The sequence below is a fragment of the Coregonus lavaretus genome (assembly GCF_964263955.1).
Source record: "Coregonus lavaretus genome assembly, chromosome: 19".
Taxonomy (NCBI): Eukaryota; Metazoa; Chordata; class Actinopteri; order Salmoniformes; family Salmonidae; genus Coregonus; species Coregonus lavaretus.
Window position 1 is genome coordinate 14006988 of NC_140006.1, and position 22108 is coordinate 14029095.

Below are 22108 nucleotides of genomic sequence, written 5' to 3' on the forward strand. Positions count from 1 at the left end.
GGAGCACAATAGAGATTGCATCATCTGTGGATCTGTTGGGGCGGTATGCAAATTGGAGTGGGTCTAGGGTTTCTGAGATAATGGTGTTGATGTGAGCCATGACCAGCCTTTCAAAGCACTTCATGGCTACAGACGTGACTATGGGTCGGTAGTCATTTAGGCAGGTTACCTTACTGTTCTTGGGCACAGGGACCATGGTGGTCTGCTTGAAACCTGTTGGTATTACAGACTCAGACAGGGAGAGGTTGAAAATGTCAGTGAAGACACTTGCCAGTTGGTCAGCGCATGCTCGAAGTACACGTCCTGGTAATCCGTCTGGCCCTGCGGCCTTGTGAATGTTGACCTGCTTAAAAGTCTTACTCACATCGGCTACGGAGAGCGTGATCACACAGTCGTTCGGAACAGCTGATGCTCTCATGCATGTTTCAGTGTTACTTGCCTCGAAGCGAGCATAGAAGTAATTTAGCTCATCTGGTAGGCTCTTGTCACTGGGCAGCTCGCGGCTGTGCTTCCCTTTGTAGTCTGTAATAGTTTGCAAGCCCTGCCACATCCGATGAGCGTCGGAGCCGGTGTAGTACGATTCGATCTTAGTCCTGTATTGACGCTTTGCCTGTTTGATGGTTCATCGGAGGGCATAGCGGAATTTCTTAAAAGCGTCCGGGTTAGTGTCCCACTCCTTGAAAGCGGCAGCTCTACCTTTTAGCTCAGTGCGGATGTTGCCTGTAATCCATGGCTTCTGGTTGGGGTATGTACGTACAGTCACTGTGGGGACGACGTCATCGATGCACTTATTGATAAAGCCAGTGACTGATGTCGTGTACTCCTCAATGCCATCGGAAGAATTCCGGAACATTGTCCAGTCTGTGCTAGCAAAACAGTCCAAAACAGAATCAACAATTCCATTAAAAGTGTGAGCTGCTCTTCCAGCCCATGTGTAGAAGAGTACTGTTTACAACCACTATTGGTCCCCTTGGGGGCTGTAGGGCTCTTGAGCATGACAGTCTGCCAGCTATACTCCAGAGAGAGACACACACCTAGACACACACACACACACACACACACACACACACACACACACACACACACACACACACACACACACACACACACAGGAACCAGGTTTAGCTACTGCAGCATGCCCAGTGTGATGTGTGAACCTGCTGGGCTATTCATGCAGGGCCACACAGGCAGCAGAGAGAGAGAAATGTGTCCACTTTCATAGCATGAAGAATGAAATGAAATAGAAGAGGACGACAGTCAGCAGAAAAAGCATGGCCGTGTCAGAGGCTGTAACTGTAGAAGGCAGAAATCAGAAAGGATTGGGGGAATGTGAAAGGACACAGCCCAGAGGGATGCACCACAATTGCCTCCTGCCAGGGAGACAGGGTAGTCGGAGAGTTAGGGAGTGCCAGCCCACAGGAGGTGGTGGATCCTGGCTTAAATTAGAGCACCTAACACAGGTGAAGTCCCATAAAAGCTTTACACTGTACCCCTGACACTCACTTACTGACAGTCACATCTGAGAGCAGAGTAGGGCTAGAATGTAAGTGGACAGGATGAGGGGATGACGGGGGAAGAGAAAGGGCATAGAACAGCAGTATTCAGCAGCATCATTATGCATACAGAACAGGTGGTGTACCTGCTGTCCAGGTGGCTGAAGTCCAGCAGGTTGAACTCCCTGTTGTCCTGAGAGTGATAGATAGTGTCCACATCCTAAGAGAGAGGCGAAGTTGGGAGGGAGGGTGGGAGGGAGGGGAGAGAGAGAGAGAGGGAGCGAGAGAGATAGAAAGAGTCAGGTTACAAATATGATGGTCCCAACGATACTGACAGTATAACTCCATTGATTGAGTACGACATTAGGTTGATGTAATGCATATGTGGTATTCTTACCCACTGCACTTCCTCCTTACAGCCGATGCCATTATAGTCACACAGAGCTGCGTAGGTCTCAGAGAAACCACCTGAGAGAGAGAGAGAGAGAGAGAGAGGGCGAGGATGAGAAGAGAGGGATAGAGAAGAAAGAGAAACAAAGTTCATGTTGAGGTGAGATAAAGACAAGAGCTTGAAAGAACTTGAGTTAGAGAGATTAAAATGATTACTGATCAGATACAGTCATAGATTAGTTGGTTCTAAACATAATAATAGATGCTACAGGTGAATTCAAAATGTGTCACTGACTCAATAAAGAGTGTGAGTTTGAGAGTGAGTGAGTGAGTGAGTGAGTGAGTGAGTGAGTGAGTAGGTGGCTCACCACAGGTTTTCTGAGTCTCTACAGATGATTCAGAGTTTGGTGAAAACTGGAGGACTCCATCAGAGACGTCCCCCTCTGCTCGACAGATGGTCGGACTGCGAGAGAAGGAGGGAGGGAAACAAGGAGGAAAGAGAAAGAAATAGAAAGATATTAACATCTCAGTCAGTGAACAAGCAATATGTATACAGTATACTGCATCTTATGCATGTTTGTGACTTGACTTTACTACTACATTAAATACACAGTATCCTTAATCAAGTTGTATAGTAGACCCAACTACTCTCCTGTCTGACTTAATCACTGACCCTAATCCTTACTTTAGCTCAATAGCCCTAACTAGTCTTTACTTTAACCTTCTGTAGTTCTTTTAACTACATTCTCTCTGTATCCTGTTAAATGATCTATTGGAAAACAGATATTTTGGAATATAATATACTGTAGATGAGTCTCAAAGGTCAATACCCAGTACAGAGTCAATCCTGATGATTCTGCAGCCAGGCTCTCTCTTCATACAGACTACATAGCACGGTTCGAAGCAGTAGGGGATTTCACAAGTGAGACTTACGCATACATGGAGTTATTGAATATTCGTGAGAGGGCAAAGTTGATATGGTTCATCATGTGATCAAGGTGGTCTTGTGACTGCAGTCTCAAGGAGTGGGTCGACTTGTCTGTGTCTATGACAACCTGAAAGGGGTGAGATGACCTCATTAAATTTAAGGCAGAGCTAAATGTAAATGATCATTGTGGTGGTTGTTTCTCAGTTGACAAAAATCGGTAAAGCTAAAACTAATTATGCCCAATAAACACTCTTAGGAATATTAATGCCGTTGAAACTCAGTACCCTCAAAGAGTTTTGGTAAACAAACATTTATCGAAAATGTGAAAATGAGGCAGATGGTTGGTTGTGGGAATAAAACAGTTTCTCACCTGATGATCTGGATAAGTGTTCATTGCTCGAATCTCCAGGAAGTTGAAAGTAACCTCCACCTGAAATGATATTGATAGTTATTATAGTAATCAATATGACGAAGTCTTCCCTTTACTGAAAAATGTGAATGATAATCTTCCTCAGAAGCATCATCATACTCATCAACATCATACTCATCATCATCAAAAACAACACTATTAGTTTATTAAATGTCAAAAATTGTGAAATACCTTGGTGGGGACTTTGACAGCAAATAGATACATTCGCCATGTTGCCAGAACCTATAAAGGGAAGAGATTAATTTTGCTGTCAGACAGAAGGAAATACAAAATGCAAATCATCATCGCAACAAATAACACAGCACAAACACCAATATAGGGGACCAACCATCATATCTGTTTACTCAAACATCACATTACTCAGTCTTGCCTAGACGTTACTTCCTAGCATTTTAAGACATTGTGATGGTGACATTTCATTACTTAAGGCAGTTATTTTCAATTGATTCTACTGTCAATGTGTCATAGCTTGAATTGATTTAGGAGGAAGGAGTTGAGGAGACACATGGGGAAACAGGAGAAAAAGGCAAAAATAAATCCAGTTTTATCCAGAGCAGGGGATTACCATTAAGTGGTTGGCGGGTGGGAAAGTGTGCATATATTCAAAGTCGAGTCTGAAGAAGTAATTAATCTCATTCATAATTTAAATGTCCTAATTAGCATACTCCGTCCACGCCTTTATTACACACACCCTGCATCCCCCCATCCTTCCCTCCATCCTTAAGTTTATACTTTGCCCTCTCCTTCCCAAATCTTAACCCAATTCCAGTAAGTTCTCCTTTTCTTTAACACCTCTCTTCTCTCACCCCCTGCCATCCCTCCATTTCTTTCTCTATAGAAATCTGTTCTTTATTCCAATGAACTATCTTCTTAAGCCTCCCATCTCACCATCCACCTCTCTGTGCATTGTACCCTCCCTCCCTCCCTCCCTGCCCCCGCCGCCCTCCTCCCCCCTCTTCTCTCTCTCCTCCCCGTCTCTCTTGCCTTTCTTATTCGCTTGGAGGTTTATTTTCTTTTTCTGCTCTGTCACTTTCAATTCCTCAAGGTCTCTCTGTGCTGAATCGTTAATGGCACCCCACTGTGCGGCAGAGAGAGAGAGAGACAGAGAGAGAGAGACAGAGAGGCTACGGAGAAAGACAGAGCGAGAGAGGGAGAGATGGAGACAACAGATTTCTCATGAATAAAGTCCTCATATTGGGCATCTCTCCATGCTATTCTTAGCTAAGTTAGCACATTGATGGTGGATCAAGCTGTATCTGATGAGACTGCCAGGACAGCTAGGCAGCCAGGGAGTAGACCCTGAGGTATGTCAGAGGAAAGACTCAATAAACCCCCTTTGAAACGAGGCCTTTTGAGAGCCCCTATTACAGAGATTGTTACTGATGTCAGAATGCCCTGACATGTTGGAAAACTCAGTTATATAAACCTGTTCTCTGATCAGAGGAGGAGAGAACACGTTTTGATGATGGTTGAGAGGCTCGGAGCAGAGAGAGAGAGAGAGAGAGAGAGAGAGAGAGAGAGAGAGAGAGAGGGAGGGAGAGAGAGAGAGAGAGAGAGAGAGAGAGAGAGAGAGAGAGAGAGAGAGAGAGAGAGAGAGAGAGAGAGAGAGAGAGAGAGAGAGGGAGAGAGAGAGAGAGAAAAGAGAGAGAGAGAGAGAGAGAGAGAGAGAGAGAAAGGAGACAGAGATGCAAAGCCTTTGTCATCAGACACAAAAGATAGGTGCGTAAACACGGGCATCAATAATGTAGGTCTTATGGTGGGCTTTGATTTGATTGAGTGTGAGGTTGAACACAGCCCGACATGGTATTCGCTCTCTTCAAATATCATTCACCATCTATTCAGATATCATTATTAATACCAATCAATGGATTGTTGATTTTGGTTAAGAGTATGTTTGTTTCGAAAATAAGTGTCAATCAAAATCAGGGTTAACATGTTGGATATTAGAATTGAATATGAACATCGGAGAAAGCAATACATCTAGAATTCTTCCCATAAAACATTTTTTAAATACACTTTTGTCTTTTGGACTGGTGGCTGGTCCTGTAATACTCCCACTGTACCACAGGAGGCTGCTGAGGGGAGGACGGCTCATAATAATGGCTGGAATGGAGTAAATGGAATGGTATCAAACACATGGAAACCATGGAAACCATGTGTTTGATGTATTCGATACCATTCCATTAATTCTGTTCCAGCCATTACTATGAGCCCGTCCTCCCCAATTAAGGTGCCACCGGCCACCTTTGCACTTTATACCATCTCAAGTAGTATCTAATAGAAGGTCATCTATTGTGACCTACGATCTAACCACTGAGGTTTGGGATGGAATGGTCACTTCTGAGTCTGTGTACATTATTCACAAAGCAGGATTGCCCTTTTCCGACCCAGGTGTATGGATTTTGCACTTGATTTAAAAGTCAAGAGCCCCATACCGAACACCGAATGAACCACTCATTTGTTTGGTACATTCAAGGTACTGTGTACCGAATTGAGAATCTAGGTTAGCGGACCTAATCAGAGACAGGGGTCTGAGCCTGCGGCTATGGAACCATGACCTGTTCACCGGACGTGCTACCTTGTCCCGGACCTGCTGTTTTCGACCCTCTCTCTCCCACTCCCTCTCCCTCCCTCTCTCCCTCCCTCTCTCGCCCTCTCTACCGCACCTGTTGTCTTGACCTCTGAATGCTCGGCTATGAAAAGCCAACTGACATTTACTCCTGAAGTGCTGACCTGTTGCACCCTCTACAACCACTGTGATTATTATTTGACCCTGCAGGTCATCTATGAACGTTTGAACATCTTGAAGAACGATCTGACCTTAATGGCCATGTCCTCTTATAATCTCCACCCGGGACAGCCAGAAGAGGACTGGCCACCCCTCAGAGCCTGGTTCCTTTCTAGATATCTTCCCAGGTTCCTGCCTTTCTAGGGAGTTTTTCCTAGCCACCGTGCTTCTACATCTGTATTGCTTGCTCTTTGGGGTTTTGGGCTGGGTTTCTGTATAAGCACTCTGTGATATCTGCTAATGTAAAAAGGGCTTTATAAATACACTTGATTGATTGATTGATTGAACTGTCCAATCACAACCTTGAAGAGAGGAAAAATATAACTTTGCCCCACGGTCATCAGACTCCTCAGTAGACGGTTCTCCAAGCTGCTCTGAGATGACCAATCAGAATCCGAATATCCGAGGGGAGATGACTTTGGCCGAGCCGGATCAGACAGCCAATGAGATACCTGTGTGATGAGATAGGGGGACTTTAACCTGGCTGTCTGAGACATACAGGGAGAATCTTAAAGAGGCAGAGGATTCGAGTCTTAAAGAGAATCTTTAGAGACGTGAGTGTCTGTGATGGGGGCTGCAGAGGTGCCCTTCCAGCCAAGATGGCACAGAGTCGAACACTCACAGTTCAAAGAGTTAGGCAGAGCCAGAGTGGGTCTGTGTGGAGGGAATGTGGGTAGGCAGGCTGGAAGGGAGGGGGATGGCTTATATTAATCATCAAGCTCTGGGTCTGCACTTCAAACGAGACCTGCAACGCGTCACAGCGCTGCCTCTGGGAGACGAAGCCACATAGTTTGCCAGACCTAGGTCCGGTTTCCCAATAGCGATGGAACTTAGGCTTACGAGCGTTTTAACGATGCATCGTTCCTACAACGGACGAAGTTGTAACAAAATAGAACAAACAAAATAGAGCTCAATTGAATGAACATGACATTTATTTCAATATGTTTTAAACATAATAGGCATGTAGCCTATACTGTATTTATCTTTTAATGCAGTCATTTGAAGCATCTTTTTATCCTCCGTTTGTAACAATTGCAAAGACATTGGTAACTTTGTATTTGTAGTCAACTTCATTCTGAAGTTATCGGTGGTCACAGAGAGACAGATAAACATCTTGATTCTGTGTTTAGCGGGGATCTTACATTTACATTTTACTCATTTAGCAGATGCTCTTATCCAGAGCGACTTACAGTTAGTGAGTGCATACATTTTCATACTGGCCCCCCGTGGGAAACGAACCCACAACCCTGGGGTTGCAAGCGCCATGCTCTACCAACTGAGCTACAGGAGTTTACATCATTTATACATAAGTATTCAGACCCTTTACTCAGTACTTTATTGAAGCACCTTTGGCAGCGGTTACAGCCTCGAGTCTTCTTGGGTATGACGCTACAAGCACACCTGTATTTGGGGAGTTTCTCCCATTCTTCTATGCAGATCCTCTCAAGCTCTGTCAGGTTGGATGGGGAGTGTCGCTGCACAGCTATTTTCAGGTCTCTCCAGAGATGTTCGATCGGGTTCAAGTCCGGGCTCTGGCTGGGCCACTCAAGGACATTCAGAGACTTGTCCCGAAGCCACTCCTGCATTGTCTTGGCTGTGTGCTTAGGGTTATTGTCCTGTTGGAAAGTGAACCTTCGCCCCAGTCTGAGGTCCTGAGCGCTCTGGACAGGTTACCATCAATGATCTCTCTGTACTTTGCTCCGTTCATCTTTCCCTCGATCCTGACTAGATTGAACATCCCCACAACATGATGCTGCCACCACCATGCATCACCGTAGGGATGGTACAGGTTTCCTCCAGACATGACAGTTGGCATTCAGGCCAAATAGTTCAGTCTTGGTTTCATCAGACCAGAGAATCTTGTTTCTCATGGTCTGAGAGTCCTTTAGGTACCTTTTAGCAAACTCCAAGCGGGTTGTCATGTGCCTTTTACTGAGGAGTGGCTTCCGTTTGGCCCCTCTACCATAAAGGCCTGATTGGTGGAGTGCTGCAGAGATGGTTGTCCTTCTGGAAGGTTCTCCCATCTTCACAGAGGAACTCTAGAGCTCTGTCAGGGTGACCATCGGGTTGTTGGTCACCTCCCTGACCAAGGCCCTTCTCGCCCGATTGCTCAGTTTTGCCGGGCGGCCAGCTCTAGGAAGACTCTTAGTGGTTCCAAACTTCTTCCATTTAAGAATGATGGAGGCCACTTTGTTCTTGTGGATCTTCAATGCTGCAGAGATCTTTTGGTACCCTTCCTGTGATCTGTGCCTCGACACCATCCTGTCTCGGAGCTCTACGGACAATTCCTTCGACCTCATGGCTTGGTTTTTGTTCTGACATGACTGTCAACTGTGGGACTTTATATAGACAGGTGTGTGCCTTTCCAAATCATGTCCAATCAATTGAATTTACCACAGGTGGACTCCAATCAAGTTGTACAAACATCTCAAGGATGATCAATAGAAACAGGATGCACCTGAGCTCAATTTTGAGTCTCATAGCAAAGATTCTACATACTTATGTAAAGAAGGTGTTTCTGTTTTTTATTTTTAATAAATTTGCAAAAATTTCTAAAAACCTGTTTTTGCTTTGTCATTTTGGGGTATTGTGTGTAGATTGAAGAGAATTAAAAAATATATATATTTTAGAATAAAACTGTAACGTAACAAAAATTGGAAAAAGTCAAGGGGTCTGAATACTTTCCGAATGCACTATACGTAGCTTGTTTTTGGTCTCAGGTTCAGGAATGGCAGAAGAATTACAACATTTTCCTGGAGCTAACTCTGCAAATAGCACTGCTGGGTGATTTGAAAAGTCATAGTCAAACGATCAATAATATAATAATAATGTTAGCAAAACATTTTATCTTTCATTTACAATCTGTAGAAACTATGAGAATAGAAAGGTTCAGGACTTTTGTGAAACATCACAGCACAGTTGAAAAATATATGGCTAATAAAAATCAAAACTGGATGGTGTTCAGAGATAGATGGTAGGGGTTGAGGGGAGCTGAAGGGTAGGACTGAAAATAACAAAGAAAAACAAAAAAAACAAGACAACTAATGTAAAATATACTGTATATACTAATGTAAAATGATGCTAATGTAAAATAAATGTATATAGTATGTCTAAGCTAGAAGTAGAAGCCTAAGTATTGATGTCCATTAGTTTACTCCAATTAGGGGAGGGATGATAGGGTTTAGGTGAAAATAATAAAGAAGGAAAATATATACAAATATATTTACCAAAAAATTGGAATTGGAAATGATGCCGACAATTACATTGATAGAAGCCACAATCTATCAGCAATATTTAAGCTGATCTACCCCCTAAAAAAATATTGAAAAGAAAGGAGAGCAGGGCTTGACAATGGGGGAATTACTTTACTAACCATCAATCAATTATTTTTACACATTCATAAATAGTTAGCCTACAGCAAAAATTGTGAGATATTCATTCAGTGCTTGCCAAATTGTGAGCCTGTTAAGCTTGGTTGAATAATGGTTTGTAAATGCACTTTAAATGGTCATAAGACAACTTCTCATTTCACCATGTAACTTTGCAAGGGTTTCACGGTTGAAGAACATTCTCACTTTTGGATGGGATGCATTGGTGCACTTATTTATTTATCCCAGGAATTTTGGCATCACGCCAAGATCTGCCCATCTACGCAATGCGCTCAAAATAACGATGACCTATAACGTGCCAACAATTTGTGTTGACACTGACTCATAGTGACAGTGCGCAAAGAACCGGGATCATGAAGAATGTTTTGTGCAAAATACAAACATAAGAGATTGCCGCGAAATAAACATAGTGTTTTAGAGGAGACAAAAACTTCCACACAGAAGAGACAAGGTAGGTTTTCCATGTCATTTGTTTTGCTTTTTGGATACAGAAATTGTGCTGGATGATTTAGCATAGGTAGTTAGCTAGCTAGCTAGCGTTTGTCAGCCAGCTAGCTAGCCTAGTGTTACAATAGCTTGCTAGCTGGCGAATGCTAGCTAGATAGCCAACTACACTGAAAGAAGGTAGCCCTTTCCTGCAGTCAAATGACCAAATCGCCCTCTAGTGGCCTCATGGGTGGAATGTTATTAATAAATGTTGGTGTTTCTATGTCAAACGGTTTTGTTATATTTCAGTCTTCTGCATTTAATACATTTCAACTCTATATCTGACTTGGTACAGGTGTCTTATTTTTTCAAAGACCATAACCATGTGTGTGAGGTGTATACTGTTGTTTCAAAGTAGATTTGTTTAAGACTACTAAGAAACACTCTGTGTGTGTCACATATACTCCCTCTCCGGTGTTCGAGGTCACCAGTCTGCTCATCATTTGTTTGTTTTCACTTGCAAATTAGTATTAAGTAAGTATATGGTAATTGCTCATAGGTAACTATATATCTAGGTAACGTAATATGTAGGTACACATTAATTACAAGTAAGTACCCCTCAAGATACACTTAATTTTAACTAGATAAATCCTGTGTAACGCCTAGTAATTACATGGTACTTAGGCAGATAGTACATGTACTCTGTGGTGTACTAGTGGGTTTATCCTCCCACATGGATGGCAAGGAGGTTGTGATTGTCATAATGGGCAACATACACATTCATTATAAATACATTTGATTATTTTATTGATTATAATCTGGGGTGACACCCATATCGTAGACCCCTGTCAGTTAGGTTGACCGATATCTGATCTGTTTTTGTAAACTCAACCAAGTTAATCCAGATGATACACGTTTGGGGGGCAACTGCTAGCAACAACATTGAGTGGAGATTTTGAACAGTGTGCATTCACGGGTAGGTAATCAGAGCCTGTTGAGCCTCTACCCATTCTAATCTTGGACACCCAGTGCTTCGGTCTACGAGAGATTACAACCTTGTGACAGTTGGTACTGAATCGGATGCAGCTGCGAAGAAACAAAACACTAAATTGGTGAATTTAGTGGAAACTTGCCCATTTGTAACAAACATGGTAACAAGCATTTGTTGTTACACCTCTGTAATTACAGACTGCAATTACCATCAGTTACATGTTGTCATTACAGTGTAACTATGAGTTTTTACAATTACCTACAATACTTGTTACAGTGTAATTACACAGGTAATTACGCTGTAATAAGTACCCCTTAAAAAATTTCCAAAATACAAAAACAATGTGATGGACCATGTATATACAAACATCCGTGACGCATACAAAGCAATCCCCCGCCCCCACTTCGGCCAATCAGATCACGTCTCTCTGTTCCTACTCCCCGCCTACAAGCAGAAACTCAAGAAGGAGCCACCAACACAGAGAATAGTTTGGCGCTGGACAGAGGAGGCAGACTCAATGCTGCAGGAGTGTTTTGAGAATACTGATTGGAATATGTTCAAAGACTCATCAACTCAGGACTCATCCATCAACATTGAGGAATATACTGTACAACATCAGTCACAGGCTTCATTAAGACATGTGTTGATGATGTTGTACCCACAATAACAATACGGACATACCCCAACCAAAACCCTGGATGAACGGAGATATCCGTACCATGCTTAGAGCCCGTACCGCAGCATTCAATGTTAGCAGAACGAACGAGCTCCGCAAATCCATTAGGGACATCCAGGAAGATTCTCACTGCTCCGGATGACCAGGTGCTTTCGATCTCTGAGGCTATGAGGAAAACTCTCAAAAGAGTGAATACTCACAAAGGCGCTGGCCCAGATAGCATCCCTGGCCGCATCCTCAAAATGTGCTGACCAGCTGGCGGGCATCTTCTCTGACATTTTCAACCTGTCCCAGTCACCAGGCTGTAGTTCCCACCTGCTTCAAGGAGACCACCATCGTCCCAGTGCCCAAGAAAAACACGGTGACATGCCCAAATGACTATCGCCCTGTCACACTCACCCCGGTCATCATGAAGTGCTTTTGAGAGGCTGGTCAACAATACCTCCTCCACACTGACTCCTAACAGAGGGGCCCACCAGGGGTGTGTCTTCAGCCCTCTACTGTACTCACTGTTCACCCACGACTGAGTGGCTTTGCATAACACCAACTCCATCATCAAGTTTTCTGACGACACCCCGGTTGTAGGCCTGATAACCAACAACGACGGGTCAGCCTATCGGGAGGAGGTAAGTGAACTGGAATTGTGATGCCAGGACAACAACCTCGCCCTCAACGCCAGCAAAACAAAGGAGTTGATTGTTGACTTCAGGAAGCAGAGGAAACATGCCCCGATCCACATCAATGGAACTGCAATATAGAAAGTCAGCAGTTTTAAGTTCCTCGGCATCCACATCACTGAGAACTTGACCAACAACACCACCACACTTGTCAATAGGGTGCAACAGCATCTCTACTTCCTAAGACGGCTGAAGAAATGTGGGTCCTCTCCAAATACTACCGCTGCACCATCGAGAGCGTCCTGACACGTTGCATCACGGCCTGGTATGGGAATTGCTCCATCCACGACCACAAGGACCTCCAGTGGGTGGTGAAGACGGCCCATTACATCACTGGGACCGAGCTCCCACCCATCCAGGACATCTCCTCGAAACGGTGCCTAAGGAAGGCACGCCGCATCATCAAGGACCCCACACCCCCAGCCACGAGCGGTTCACTTCCTTACCGTCAGGCTCAGAGACAGTTTCTATCTACAAGCTATCAGACTGCTGACCACCTGCACTGACTCTCCACACCTTAGCACACATGCACTCACTCATGCACACACCCACACAGATATACACTCATCCACACACACAGACACACACACATATCTACATTCATGCTACACACACATCACAACTGCTGCTACCTAACGCTTATTATGATTGCAAAATACTGCAGAATTTAAGCACATGCCCCCCAATCACCCCTTTCCTAAAACATGTCAATATTGGACTATAAATTGTGCCTTCCTGTATTATACTTATGCTAAAATGTTTATTATATTCTACTGAACCATTTACTTTATGTTCGTATTCTTATCTTTTATTCTTTCTTATTGTTGTTGCATTGTCGAGAAGGAACCTGCAATTAAGTATTTTGTTGGACGGTGTATACCATGTGTATCCCGTACAACTAATGAAACCTGAACTAGTAACAATGGAAATGGGAAACAGCTCTGAGATTTAACAATGCTCCTAAGAAGGTTCTAACAATGAACTTAGCCTTAAGATGCTTTTGAGAAACCGGGACCTGGCTGCTCTGATCTAGGATCCCATCTCTCTGGCTCTGCCTTAGACAGCTTTGAAGAACGGGTGTGCGCGCCTGCATTCAAACATGTGCGAGCGGCCACCCAAACACACGCACTTGTGCGCACACACATACTCACGGGGACATGCACCCACATACACACACATGCGCACACACACACGCACACACACTAGTGTGCATACACACACAATCCCCAAGAGACACTGGGGACAGTCTGCTTTCACCCAGGTGAACCCAGCATCAAAAGGACACAACCCTTCCATCTTCCCTGGCAGAGAGTAAGGGCGCATTTGAAAGCACAGCTGCCCCAGGTCCTGCTCTATAAGCAGCCTTTAAAAAGAGACGGAGAGAACGAGGGAGAGATGGATTTAGATAGATAGATGGAGAGAGGAGGCAAATGAGGGAGAAAAAGCATGGCTTAAAAACACATCTTGTTGCAGATTTTTGCTCACATAAAAGTCTGCACAAACCTAATCCAAAGAGACTTGCAACCGAGCAACCGGGGAGGGGAGAGAGGGGGGGAGGGTACGGAGACTAACACATCCCTTTCTATAGACAGAGTAATATCCCTGTAGTAAGACATCTATCATCAGATCAAAAGATCAATCATACCACCATTAGATGCCTGCCATCTACAGACATCGAACCATTACGGCATTCCCCAACAGTTTTATCCAACAATGATGTGCATGTGTCAACCTCTTTAGCTGACTGCCATAACTCACATGACAAAAAGCGTCCTTGATTCAATTAAAGTCTTTTCATTCTTCAATATGTGGTGCTAATAGAAATCGGAGTGAGGTACTCTGCTGTGTTTAAGATAAACAGCTCTCCTTCTCTCCTGCCATTGAATGTCTCTACAAGTAGCCTAAGTTGTCGACAGATCCCTCCTTGTACCTTGTAGTTACAGGAGAAAAGAGACAGCTAATATCATTAGGGAGACTAAAAGGGAATGTGGAGATCTACAGTACCAGTCAAAGGTTTGGACACACCTACTCATTCAAGGGTTTTTCTATATTTTACTATTTTCTACATTGTAGAATAATAGTGAAGACATCAAAACCATGAAATAACACATATGGAATCATGTAGAAACCAAAAAAGTGTTAAACAAATCAAAATATATTTTATATTTGAGATTCTTCAAAGCAGCCACCCTTTGCCTTGATGACAGCTTTGCACACTCTTGGCATTCTCTCAACCAGCTTCACCTGGAATGCTTTTCCAACAGTCTGGAAGGAGTTCCCATATATGCTGGGGACTTGTTGGCTGCTTTTCCTTCACTCTGCGGTCCAACTCATCCCAAATCATCTCAATTGGGTTGAGGTCAGGGGATTGTGGAGGCCAGGTCATCTGATGCAGCACTCCATCACTTTCCTTCTTGGTTAAATAGCTCTTACACAGCCTGGAGGTGTGTTGGGTCATTGTCATGTCGAAAAACAAATGATTGTCCCACTAAGCCCAAACCAGATGGGATGGTATATCGCTGCAGAATGCTGTGGTTAACATGCTGGTTAAGTGTGCCTTGAATTCTAAATAAATCACTGACAGTGTCACCAGCAAAGCACCCCCACACCATCACACCTCCTCCTCCATGCTTCACGGTGGTAACAACACATGCAGAGATCATCCGTTCACCTACACTGCGTCTCACAAAGACACAGCGGTTGGAAGCAAAAATCTCAAATTTGGACTCATCAGACCAAAGGACAGATTTCCAACGGTCCAAAGTCCATTGCTCCTGTTTCTTGGCCCAAGCAAATCTCTTCTTCTTATTGGTGTCCTTTAGTAGTGGTTTCTTTACGGCAATTCGACCATGAAGGCCTGATTCACGCAGTCTTCTCTGAACAGTTGATGTTGAGATGTGTCTGTTACTTGAACTCTGTGAAGTACTTATTTGGGCTGCAATTTCTGAGGCTGGTAACTCTAATGAACTTATCCTCTGCAGCAGAGGTAACTCTGGGTCTTCCTTTCCTGTGGCGGTCCTCATGAGAGCCAGTTTCATCATAGCGCTTGAAGGTTTTTGCGACTGGAAGTGGAGAGAAGGTTTGAGTGATCCGAGTGTGTTTGGAGTGTCACACTGTAGCAATCACATCCCAGTAATAGGGCATTATTAGTGTGGAGAGATGGAGCTGGGAATCAATGGCGGGTAAAACGGAGCAACGGATGGAGAAAAATAATGGACGAGGGTAGAAAAGGCAGCAATTGGGGCATCAAAACACATCAGATTTCTTCCTTCCTTTCCGTCGTCTCCTTTCCCCCTCTCCTCCGCTGCTCTGAGCTCTCATCACCCCTTTCCCTGGTGCCCCCCTCGACTCGCATCACCCCTCCTTCTCCTCTGCCCCTCCCTCCTTCTCTCCTCTCTCTTTGAAGATGTTTTGTTTTGGAGTTGGCGCTAATCTTCAAATGAGTACTCCGAAATGCATGTCCTCTGTATGTGTTCCAGTTTGTGTGTGCATGACAGGGTGTGTTTATGTGGTTGTTTGTGTATCTGGGCGTATGTTGTTACTCTTCGTAACGTTGCCCTCAGCACGGTGGTGGATGTCTTGCTGAGACTGTCTGTGTCTGTGTGTGTGTGTGTGGGTGTGTGTGTGTGTGCATGCATGTGTCTGTGAGGCACAGCGTGACAGCTGGAACAGTAGACGCACACAGACAGCTGGATACCAGCACAACCCCAGAGGGAGAAAGGACATAGAGAGAGAGAGACAGGGAGGGAGGGACAAACAAAGAGTAGATGCAGTGTAGTAGGCTACATATTCAACAGCGAGCTCACTGCATGCATGCCTGTGTGTGTTTTAGAGACAGTACACTTTGTTCCAAAAGCTCTGCCCATTTACAAACATTTACATGTGCACAATACACATGTAGGCCTCTATGCTATATTTTACTTGTCATCATGCCATGTTACGCCGTAAGTATTTTGAGAAGTTGCATCAGCAAAACCCATTTAGACTAACATTCTCGTAAGGCCTAATTGAGTTCTGTCAGATAGAGGAGGGAGCAGAGTGGTTCAATACAGTTTTGTGTTGAGATAAAGATGGAGGAGGACAGGAGGGGAGGAGAGAAGGGCAAGATGAGAGATGATAAGGAGGAAGAAAAGCGAGAGAGCAAGGAGGGGGAGGGGTGACGGGGAGAGTAATAGGGATGGACAGATACGGAGGAGAATAAAAGGAAACAAAGACAGAAAGAAAAATAGAGGGGGTGAGTGTTAATGACAGCTAGTGAGATAGAGAGGGAGATGTACTAGAGAGAGAGTCAACCACGCAAATGAGAGAGGGGATGTGGGGTAGAGAAAGAGGGAGAGAACAAGAATGACATAGAGAAAGAGTTAATAGATTTTTATGTCTGCTGAATTCCCCGGTGTGTCTTCTCTCTCCCCAGCACCAGTTTACACTCAGCAGGAAGAGGAAATGAACTTGTGCTCTCACTCATCTACCACCCTCGTGTCGTGTGTGTGTGTGTGTGTGTGTGTGTGTGTGTGTGTGTCATTAGTAACTGATCCGGGTGACTAATTGAGGATGTCTCAATAGCAGCAATGTCTAGCAGTGTCTGTGTTGGCTCGTTCAAGCTGCTAGGACACCTCTTAGTCCACCTACACACCCTCAGGCACACACACACTGGCATGAGCACACACACTCACACACGCGCACACACACGCACACACACATAAACACCATCCCCTCGCTTCTGGCATTAGAGGCACACTGCCACTTCTAATAAAGGTTGAAAGGATGGACTCAATTCCCCACGGTGTACCGTTTGCTCATAGAGGAGTGTGTGGACCACCAAGCTTGAATGCCCCATTAAAATGGATTGGACTCTAATTTAAAGTACAAAATACACTGCATTGACTTGACCAGATAGACCAGATTTCTGACAGTAGAGTGTATTGTGAAGGGGCCTCACCAGTATCCTGTCCTCTGATTTGCTGTGCTTGGTGTCCTGCTTCACAGCTTGCATAAACTTGATAGATTGTTTATCAATGAGACTCCTGATGCTCTCTGTGGAAAGAAGGCATAAAACAAAAGTCAATACTGCAAGTAAATTACTCCCTCACAAAAACACTATCTTACATTACAAACACCACTGCACACACATGGCCACAGGAGAAAACAAGAGGAAACGAAACTGGTTTTATATTTAGCCCCAGAGACGGAACTGATATGGAGGTACAGGAACATTATGAGACAAAAAAGACAGAGGGGCATGGCAAACAGCTTTAGCAAAATGTTATATGAAAGGAAGTTTTATCAAAGTTTTATCAAATAGTTGATACACATCACAATATTTCTTAAGCTGCCATATCCAAAAGACACCATAAGCTTTCAAACACTAAGGCTGCGTTTACACAGGCAGCCCAATACGGATATTTTTTCACTAATTGGTCTCTTGACCAATCTTATCAGCTCTGAAAAAGATCTGATTTGAAAAGAGCTGATGTGATTGGTCAAAAGACGGAAGAGGGGGATGACGAGGAAGGATCAGAGAAAGACAAACAGAGAGTTAACGCAGTGGTAATCGACTTTAATCTCTGTAAAAGCTCAGACACCGGTAGGATTGTCAAGCGTTTGCCTGCTGACAGTACTTAGCACCTCTGAACAGAATGTCGGCAGTCAACCTATTTTGTGTTCAAATAGCAAAGACCTTGGAAGTCGTCAGCCACTATGCCTTGTTAAAATTCTCCAAACCAGAAGTCGGCAGTTGCGTTATTTGGCAATGCATATCCGAGCGTATTGCTTATGGTCTAGATTTGAAGCTATCTGCGCTAATGTTGTTAGTTTGTAGAAAGCCCTTGTTGATACTATGGCCACAGCTAGATAACTACCTAGCAAGAATTCACTGTCCATAATCCCATTACGCCAGTGCCAGCCCATAGTCAAATGTTTAGCTAGCTAGCTAAAGTTAGCATTTTCACTAACTAGCAAAACACAGCTAGCTAGCTAAGGACACTGCACTAACTCGGCAGCTAACACAGGCAGCTGATTCATGGAAACGAGTTAATCCATTGCAATTTAATTATAATAGCAATACTAGCTACAGTGGTTAGCTAGCTTGGAGGAAGTATTTAGTGCTGTGTGCATTGTGTCTGTGCACTTGGCTAGCTACACTATATGACCAAAAGTATGTGGACACCTCAACATCTCATTCCAAAATCATGGGCATTAATATGGAGTTGGTCCCTCCTTTATTGCTATAACAGCCTCCACTCTTCAGGGAAGGCTTTCCACTAGATGTCGGAACATTGCTGCGGGGACTTGCTTCCATTCAGCCACAAAAGCATTAGTGGGGTCGGGCACTGATGTTGGGCGATTAGGCCTGGCTCGCAGTCTGCGTTCCAATTAATCCCAAAGGTGTTCAATGGGGTTGAGGTCAGGACTATGTGCAGGCCAGTCGAGTTCTTCCACGCCGATCTCGACAAACCATTTCTGTATGGACCTGGCTTTGTGCACAGGGGCATTGTCATGCTGAAACAGGAAAGGGCCCCAAACTGTTGCCACAAAGTTGGAAGCACAGAATCGTCTAGAATGTTATTGTATGCTGTAGCGTTAAGATTTCCCTTCACTGGAACTAAGGGGCCTAGCTCGAACCATGAAAAACAGCCACAGACCATTATTCCTCCTCCACCAAACTTTACAGTTGGCATTATACATTGGGCCAGGTAGCGTTCTCCTGGCATCCGTCAAACCCAGATTAGTCCGTCGCACTGCCAGAGGGTGAAGCATGATTCATCACTCCAGAGAAGGCGTTTCCACTGCTCCAGAGTCCAGTGGCGGCGAGCTTTACACCACTCCAGCTGAAGCTTGGCATTGCGCATGGTGATCTTAGGCTTGTGTGCAGCTGCTCGGCCATGGAAACCCATTTCATGAAGCTCCCGACGAACAGTTATTGTGCTGACATTGCTTCGGGGACAGACTATTTTTACGCGCTATGCGCTTCAGCACTTGGCAGTCCTGTTCTGTGAGCTTGTGTGGCCTACCACTTCGCGGCTGAGCCGTTGTTGCTCCTAGACATTTCCACTTCACAATAACAGCCCTTACAGTTGACCAGGGCAGCTCTAGCAGGGCAGAAATTTTACGAACTTACTTGTTGGAAAGGTGTCAGCCTATGACGGTGCCATGTTGAAAGTCACTGAGCTCTTCAGTACGGGCCATTCTACTGCCAATGTTTGTCTATGAAGATTGCATGGCTGTGTGCTCAATTTTATACACCTGTCAGCAACGGGTATGGCTGAAATAGCCGAATCCACTAATTTGAAGGGTTGTCCACATACTTTTGTATAGTGAGGGAAAGACGTATTTGATCCCCTGCTGATTTTGTATGTTTGCCCACTGACCAGTCTATAATCTTAATGGTAGGTTTATTTGAACAGTGAGAGACAGAATAACAACAACAGAAATCCAGAAAAACGCATGTCAAAAATGTTATACATTTTAATTTTAATGAGGGAAATAAGTATTTGACCCCCTCTCAATCAGAAAGATTTCTGGCTCCCAAGTGTCTTTTATACAGGTAACAAACTGAGATTAGGAGCACACTCTTAAAGGGAGTGCTCCTAATCTCAGCTTGTTACCTGTATAAAAGACACCTGTCCACAGAAGCAATCAATCAATCAGATTCCAAACTCTCCACCATGGCCAAGACCAAAGAGCTCTCCAAGGATGTCAGGGACAAGATTGTAGACCTACACAAGGCTGGAATGGGCTACAAGACCATCGCCAAGCAGGAATCAGCCCAGAACTACACGGGAGGATCTTGTCAATGATCTCAAGGCAGCTGGGACCATAGTCACCAAGAAAACAATTGGTAACACAGTACGCCGTGAAGGACTGAAATCCTGCAGTGCCCGCAAGGTCCCCCTGCTCAAGAAAGCACATATACAGGCCCGTCTGATGTTTGCCAATGAACATCTGAATGATTCAGAGGAGAACTGGGTGAAAGTGTTGTGGTCAGATGAGACCAAAATCGAGCTCTTTGGCATCAACTCAACTCGCCGTGTTTGGAGGAGGAGGAATGCTGCCTATGACCGCAAGAACACCATCCCCACCGTCAAACATGGAGGTGGAAACATTATGCTTTGGGGGTGTTTTTCTGCTAAGGAACAGGACAACTTCACCGCATCAAAGGGATGATGGACGGGGCCATGTACCGTCAAATCTTGGGTGAGAACCTCCTTCCCTCAGCCAGGGCATTGAAAATGGGTTGTGGATGGGTATTCCAGCATGACAATGACCCAAAACACACGGCCAAGGCAACAAAGGAGTGGCTCAAGAAGAAGCACATTAAGGTCCTGGAGTGGCCTAGCCAGTCTCCAGACCTTAATCCCATAGAAAATCTGTGGAGGGAGCTGAAGGTTCGAGTTGCCAAACGTCAGCCTCGAAACCTTAATGACTTGGAGACGATCTGCAAAGAGGAGTGGGACAAAATCTCTCCTGAGATGTGTGCAAACCTGGTGGCCAACTACAAGAAACGTCTGACCTCTGTGATTGCCAACAAGGGTTTTGCCACCACAAAGTCATGTTTTGCAGAGGGGTCAAATACTTATTTCCCTCATTAAATTGCAAATCAATTCATAACATTTTTGACATGCGTTTTTCTGGATTTTTTTGTTGTTATTCTGTCTCTCACTGTTCAAATAAACCTACCATTAAAATTATAGACTGATCATGTCTTTGTCAGTGGGCAAACGTACAAAATTAGCAGGGGATCAAATACTTTTTTTTCCCCTCACTGTATATATAGTATACCATCCCAAAGCCTACATGGCATATGAAGTGTGACTGGTTCATCTGTGGATGTACGGAGAAAATACCCTATTTTTCCCTTTTTTTGTTGGCTCCCCCACGTCGGGGTTCTTTCTCTCTGATTAGCTCAAAGTGAAGTTGTTGGCCACTGACGAGCATTGCGATTCTACAAGTAGCATCGGCAGTTTCGTCGCTACCGGGTCGGCAAGCAGCAGGTACCGCTTTTGTTCTAGCAAGAAAAGGAACGGCCTGCCACTGTGATAAGTACCTATCGGCAGTCTATCGGCAGTGAGATTCTCAGTGTGTTTCATGCTTAAAACCCACTCACTTAAAGCCCTTAACACTGGCCATTCCCACAGATGGCCCGGCCACAGCATATGCTGAACTACAATTAGAGAGAGAAGTAGGGAATGGGAGAGAGAGATGGGAGAGGAGAGGATGAGTTAAAACCTAGCCAGCAGATCCGACCCACTTGCTTACAGCTTCATTAGGGTCGGACAGGCTTCCTGCTTAGATTAAAACACAGTGGAGCCGGCGCAAGATATGTCTCGCAAAACGTAGGGTGAATGTGGAATAAGTGGGACCATTTTTGCATTTCCATCTTCTATCCAACATATTAGCCCAACACATTTCTGAAATCCTCAAGATGTTTCCTAATCACACAAAACAACTAATGTTGATATCATATTCACAGAGGCAGGACACACTCATTTGTGTACACTGAGTCAAAACCATATTTTCAGTTTGCATTTGGTAGACTGGGATAGCAGGTTAGATAAACTGGGACACCGTTATTATAATCCTAATTGTACTCCAATGACAATTCAATTTTGTGTGATTAGGAAACATTTGTTGGGCTAATATGTTGGATAGATGCCTGAACAGGTTACAGACCCACTTTTTCTGAATTCTGATTTAACAATACTAATAACAGTACTACACAAAATAAATTACAGGATATAGTACTACAAGAACCAGGGCCCTGCCTAACCTAAGTACAGGGGGTCCCTAATGTAAACTGGATCTCTTTCCTCCATTGGAAAAGCCTATAAGACTGTCCCACTTTAGCTACTCCATGCTGTCCTACTTTAGCTACTCCATGCTGTCCTACTTTAGCTACTCCATGCTGTCCTACTTTAGCTACT

The 22108-nt window shown here is 44.3% G+C and overlaps 1 protein-coding gene across 1 annotated transcript in view; it reads right to left on the bottom strand.

The window, feature by feature from the left end:
• The window catches only part of LOC311146503 (capping protein, Arp2/3 and myosin-I linker protein 3-like), a 54243-nt gene that overhangs the window by 28856 nt on the left and 3279 nt on the right, over positions 1-22108 (bottom strand). The window contains exons 3-9 of the mRNA XM_084183007.1: positions 17128-17222; positions 3413-3463; positions 3182-3241; positions 2817-2938; positions 2252-2346; positions 1891-1961; positions 1640-1713 (exon numbers count right to left, since the gene is read on the bottom strand). Coding sequence (XP_084039133.1) covers positions 1640-1713; positions 1891-1961; positions 2252-2346; positions 2817-2938; positions 3182-3241; positions 3413-3463; positions 17128-17222 — 568 coding nt within the window. The remainder of the gene's footprint in view (positions 1-1639; positions 1714-1890; positions 1962-2251; positions 2347-2816; positions 2939-3181; positions 3242-3412; positions 3464-17127; positions 17223-22108) is intronic.